Consider the following 6526-nt stretch of genomic DNA (forward strand, 5'->3'; position numbering starts at 1 on the left):
GGGGTTTGGATCATAGAAAGCACAACAGAAGAAAAGAACGAGATTAGCAGTTTGAAAAATGGGCTCGAAGTCGCTTTCAAAAAGAGATGCCACATGAACAAAAATAAATAATTGCATAACTTTTGGCCGAAGTCAGCTTTTCATAATTAGATTCCTCTATCCCATGATATCTCATCCCCATCACTAAACTTATAAAATAAACTTTTACCCCTCCCCTCATTAACGCAATTGGTGTGTGTGTGTGTGGGTGTGTGTGTGTGTGGTGTGTGTGGGGGGGGGGGGGGTGGTTGGCTATAATGGGAAAGACACGAGTCCGCAACTTTGGGTAAAATGAAGTTTTTAGACCCCTACTTCAGCTGTTTTCATCTAAAAATTGAAGTCGTCAACAAATCGAACTCCCGAAACATTACCTTTAATCTTTCGGGGTAGGCTGCTTCGTTATCAGAATTAGACATTGAACCCATCCCACTGCAACCCAAAGTGGTAGTCGGCATCAAACTCTTTTCAATCGGCGTCTGGCAAAGAGGAAGTGCAAAATCATCCCTCACCCGGAGCGATTGCCTGGTTCTAATCAGGGCAATGTCTAAATGCGGGGCATCACTCACGTACTCAAATCTACAAATAATAAAAATTTGTTTACTGTAACCCGTTGAATGCTGCAAAATTGAGGATTTGCTTCCGTTTGATATAAACGGCGAGGAAAGCGATGTAAAATATGTTTTACCTTCAAAATGTTTTTTTTTCAAGAAATTGCTCTTTTTGAAGGTGACACATTTTACTACACTCTTGTCGGTCAACATTAAAAAAAGTAACACTTTGTTTATCCAAAAAAACATTGTCAAGAGGTAACATCACCCAGGTTGAGGTCCAGACCCAAATTTTAGTCTGATCAGACTTTTCAGACCGAAATTATTTCTGATCAGACTTTCCAGACCCAAAATACCTCTGATCAGACTTTTCAGATCGAAGGTGTTCTGATCAGACCATCTTCAGACCATGGTCCAGACTCAAATTCAGACAATTGCCCAGACCGTAATCAGACTATGATCAGACTCAAGTGCGCTCGAAGAGGTTATGATCAGACCCAGAAGCGCTCGAAGCATTTATGGTCAGACCCAATTGCGCTTGCAGCCATTTTTGATCAGACTGAAGTGCGCGTACTTATGAAAAAATCTCCTAGTTTTGCTATAATATATTCTTTTCATAAAAACTGATATTTGCAGTATTTAATTCAACTAAGGAAAAATCAATTATAAAAGTATTGCTAAAGGAAACGAAACCCAACTGCTGAGAACAAATTTTATTTAGTGTACAGTTTAGTGTATTTTTCTGACTCAATGGATGAGTTTAGACAGCTTTCCATATGAAACATTGTGGTCTCCAGTTGATCAAAGTTTCTTCTGAAGGGGACCGGCCTCTGCTATCAGCTGGACTCATTTTTTCTGATCAGAGCTATCGGACTTATGATGGGTCTCTGATCAGAACGTTGCTTTGTGGCTGCCTCTTGGCAGAGCCAACATCTCTCAGTAAAAAAATTGAAAAAATTAATGCGCTCGTAATGGTCCCTGATCAGACCCAATTGCGTTCGAAAACATTTCTGATCAGACCCAAGTGCGCTATAAGATGTTATGATCAGACCCAATTGCGGTCGAAGTTGCCTCTGATCAGACAAAAGTGCACAGGAAGAGGTTTTGATCAGACCCAATTGCGCTCGAAGTCGGCTCTGATCAGACCCAAGTGCGCTCGAATCCGCCTATGATCAGACTTTTCAGACCAAATCGACCTCTGATCAGACCATCTCTAGACCATCGTCCAGACTGTAGTGCGCTCGAAATTCCTTCCAGACCCAGTAATTTCGGTCTGGGAACACACGGGTGTGCGCTCGACTGGGTCTGATCATGAACCAATTTGGGTCTGGACCTCAACCTGGGCATCAATGGTAGTGTAATAATATAATAATAATAGTTTTATAGGTAAAATAATAGGTGGGTCAACAACAGAAAGTATTAATTATTCTTGTAATTTACTAGAGAAAGATCAAAGAAAACGCACATCGCGTCAAGAAACAATTGCTTTTGCCACTTGGTACGTTTCGCAAAAATCTTTAAAAAAATTCTTTGTGATATGTTTTTTTGCATCAAGTAGGGAATTTTTTTTCATCACCGAAATTTTTCCCCAGTGGCTGCCAGATTGTTGCTCACTATTTCCACTCATTCAACGTTGGTTTTATACAGTTACTCGGACCTCCAGTAAATGAATCTCATTGCTGAATCATACTATTTCAAGTCTGTGATTTTACTCTGAGCAGTACTATGTTCATGTCAAATTTTAATCTGATCATAATAAAAATTCAGTAACAAAAACTCTGAACTTAATCTCAACCTAAAATTAATCTAGATACAGTGTGAATATAATAGAACAGATGATTTTCACATTCTGCTCAGCCGAACATGCGATTTACATTCTGAGAAAATGAGGAGTAAGGCTTGTTCAAATACCCCCTCCCCCTTTACCCGGACCCTTTTCTGATATCATATCAGGATACAGTAAATTCCAGTTGTATAACCAGCACTATATCTGCTTTTGTTGAGCCAAAACTAAGACATTTAGGCAAAATTCAATTACAATCTGAAATAAAAACCATGGTAATCAGAAAAATGGGCGCAAAAGTTCCAGATTCCAGTCACTAGACGTTTTTTACTGGTTTTGGCGTTTTTAATGATAATAAGTTCTGCAAAGTTTTAATAGCTCTAGTCAATGTAATGCTCAACAAGTCCTTGATCATCACAATTTTCTTATTTTTTCACGATTCTCCTAAAAACATCATGAGAATCAAAACCAATGTTTCAGTGCTGATATGTTATAGGACTAAGGCCCGGGTATATAGTTTCCAATCTTTCTCTGCACTGTTTCTACCCTATAGCTTTCACAATATTTGACCCACCAAATCAGTCTCCTCTTCCTCCACTGTGCCAACTGTCCAGTGTTTACGAGAGGAGTCTGGAGTATAAAGGCCTGATTGGCTTTTTGTAATTTTTTCAAAAATGTCTGATCAAAGTTAACACTATTGAGCACCTTTGTTGATTTTTGATCCTGGCAAATCTCTAAAGTTGTTACACATTTTCAGCATATTTTCAGCGTTTATTTTTCGTGAGAGATCTGTGGTATTTGTATGGGAGAACTTACGTAGGCGGTATGAAGTAGTCTCTGACATTGACAAAGAAGCGTGGGTAGTATGAGGGTCTCGTGTAGTCACCCACTTTCATCAGCAGATTGATTGCTACAATAGCATTCACATGTTAGTTTTTTTCTAACTATAAATCTTGAGCAACCAAAACACATAATTATTAAACTATTGAAAAAAATTAAAGCTACATACCTTAGCACAAACACAAACGCACACCCACACAAATAAACACATACAAACACATACAAACATGCACACAAATACACACAACACACAAACCGACTTAAATTAATATTTAGCTACATACATGCATAGTCGAACACAAATAGAAACTCACTGGCGTGCGCATTCCAGCACAACCGCTCAGACACACAAAAATACACACGCAAACACACCTACACAAAAACCCGAGAAACACCTCAAAATTTACACGCGGACCGAACTCCAACACTATATATGTACTAGGAAAGTCAATACTAGTCGTATACGTTTTTTTTTTCAATACTGGACTAGTGTAACTACGACTAGACTTAGAGTTCTGCCAAGTCTCTGTCAAGTCTTCGATGTTCATCTCCATGTTGGTTCCCAAGTCAAAATCAACCTTCAAATTTTTTAACGCGCCAAAAGTTTTTGTGAATGGTTTCTTTTTCCGGTTGGACCTATTTTGAACTTTTGTTGGCTAAGTACTCCGAAGAGTTTCTTTGAACATTAAAAACTTGAGCTTAGACTGCCAAGCTTAAAAAGGGACAAGCGAGGTCTCAATCAGTAATAAAATGAGATTTGTGATAGGATTTGCCTAGAACTGAAATTTTCCTGTCAGAACAAAAAAACAAATTTTCGCTCAAATAAGCACCAACCCTCCCCCCGCCTCATCTAAACACATATACACAGATGCTCAAAAAATTGTATTTTGTAAACTTGAGATTTTCGTAAAATATTGTGCTCACGTTAATTTCAATAAATAATCTGTAAGCTTTTAGCCCAAAGAAGATAAATTTTCAAACTCTTTGAATCAAAAAAATTTTTTAAAGAACTACTTCAGTTTTTTTTGTCAAATTGTATTATCAATTGGGTTAAAATCATCTGCCAGCTTTTTTGAAGCCCTTTTTATTTTAAATTTCTTCGGAGTCCAAACAAACTGAAACCATAAATTTTGTTGATGGAATATTGGCAAATTTACAGCAGAATCATAGCTAAATTGAGCCTTGACGAGCTCGGTTCAAGAATTTTCATGTGTTGAATTTGCCTTTTATCGGTATGAATTCTTTCAATTATTCATTCAATTTAATGAACTTTTCCTGTAACACGGAATGCTAACACACCAAAACTGAGTTTTCATAGTGAGCTTAGACAGAAATTATTTGTTCCTGTGAATTCAGTAAAGCGTATAATTGTGTCGTTACGTTTACATCAAAGCTAGAATTAGATTAACTCTTTTCTTTCAGTAGATAGATCACTGAAGGGCGGTGAAAATAGGGAACGTAATTTTTTTTCTGAAATAAAACCGCCCAATTCAAGAAACATACCTAAATACAACTTTCTAAATTGTGTTAATTGACAGGTGTTTGAATGAAAAGAACTGTATATAGTATGTGGAAAGAAGATTGAAATATGCCTCCATTAGTTGACAAACTATTGCAGCAGACAGAAGGTCATTTTGTGAGTTCTCAACCAATCACTGACTGAGAGGACTCTACTCTCTTTTCAATAATGAATGCTCTGATAATGTATTCAGTCTAATAGATTGTTATATATCACGTGTATAACGTTGACTCAGGCAACATATATATTTTCTGTCGTTACAGTTGAAGTTTAAATTTATTGGTCTACTTAGTCGTTTAGTCCCGCAGAGTTAGTTAAGTCTACTTCGCGCGCAGAAAAAGGTACCCCTCTCTAAAACAGTTCCTATTTGGAAAATACAGTCCGGTGTAGAGATAAAATGTTAGATAAAGAACAAACATAGATAAATTCATCAAATTGCGTGCAGCTGAAGGCCTTAGTCTATGCAATTCATTTTTCCCCGGAAAAATACTTTTCCTTAAATAAATTGAAACTATTGGAGTGGATGATAAAATTAAAAAAAAAACAGGGTGGCTTATTAGAAATGAATCTAACGTTTGTGCTCGTGAACACAATGAGCTGCAGTAATTGCAAAGTAGGCACTGATAATTGTGGCTCCACAAGAACCTTTGCTCGAAATAATCTGGGCATAGAAGGGTACCATTTGGACTGTCAACTCCATTAACAATTAGTTGTCGCATCTGGTTTGTAAAATGCGAGGTCTGAAGCTTTCGGTGTTGCTTTTGGACTAATTTCAGACACGCTGGTTTTATGAATAAGCCGAATGATATTAATGCTATAACAATCAACGATTTCATAATTGGAGCAAAATTTGCGATTCAAAATAATGCTTTAGTCAGATATCAAAATCCGATTGTTCTTTCGATAGATTTTCTGAGAGCTATCACAAGGTGACATGGAGTTAAAGGTCAGTGGGTCTTTCGAAAATTGTTTTTTTTTCCAGTAGGTCTTTCGAAAAGATTTATATTTAATGTGACGTATGGACGAATGGTTGATGTGAAATTTACATCAATAATTCGATCACGTAAACATCTGGCTAGGTTGGGCTTAACTCAGCTAATTTCCTGTATAACTACTTTTTCAAAAAATAATAAATAAACGAATTTCGTCAAAAATTGCGAATGCAGAAAGTCCCAAAAGTTTTAAAGAGACAGCATAAAGTTAGAAACTAGAGATTGCGGATCCAAACGGACCTTGTTTGAACAAATTACTGATCACGAGGATCATGAGCTTTGTAAACAATTTATTTACGAATCTCAATTCTTGCAGTTTGTTCATTGCTTACCTTGCCGGCTTTAGAGAGCGACAACAACAAAATCATCTCAAAATTTGATGTTACAAGTTTTCACAATAGGAGCCCAGGCTATGCTTCCAGAACTGGAAGTCCAGATTTGGGCTATTGAAAATATAGTCCTTGACTGAAGTTTTCCGTGAACAGTTTGTGCTGAGCCGAAATGAGCTAACAAAATACTTTGTACTGAACTAGCTGGACTTTATACAGGCACAAAATTGGCCAGCGTAGAAAAAGTATTGATCAAAAAAGAACCTCTAGACAACGTCTTGACGATTAAGGAACGCCTTGACCCAGCCGCATTGACTCAGGAAAATTATTAGATTCTTGGCAAGTCTTATTTCAAGGCATGGTCACAGTGTGGTCTTTTTTGAAGTGTGTTACCACAAAATATTTTCCCGAATATTACACCTCTTTATTTTTCTTCCGAATGATGTTTCATCATTTTCGTCGTTTCGCGTAAAGAT

At 37.1% G+C, this 6526-nt stretch overlaps 1 protein-coding gene across 1 annotated transcript; it reads right to left on the reverse strand.

Annotated features, from left to right (window-relative positions):
* Window positions 1-410: 410 nt before the first annotated feature.
* Window positions 411-5959, reverse strand: LOC142354798 (venom prothrombin activator trocarin-D-like; the record flags this gene model as incomplete). Its single annotated transcript, XM_075407171.1, has 3 exons — window positions 5303-5959; window positions 3187-3280; window positions 411-615 (listed from the first exon to the last, which is right to left on the reverse strand). Coding segments are annotated over exons 1-3 (426 nt in total), but the record flags the coding sequence as incomplete, so codon positions are not given.
* Between the last annotated feature and the right edge of the window lie 567 nt (window positions 5960-6526).

This window comes from Convolutriloba macropyga, unplaced genomic scaffold, assembly GCF_964194025.1.
Source record: "Convolutriloba macropyga unplaced genomic scaffold, txConMacr16.3 SCAFFOLD_4812, whole genome shotgun sequence".
Lineage (NCBI taxonomy): Eukaryota > Metazoa > Xenacoelomorpha > Acoela > Convolutidae > Convolutriloba > Convolutriloba macropyga.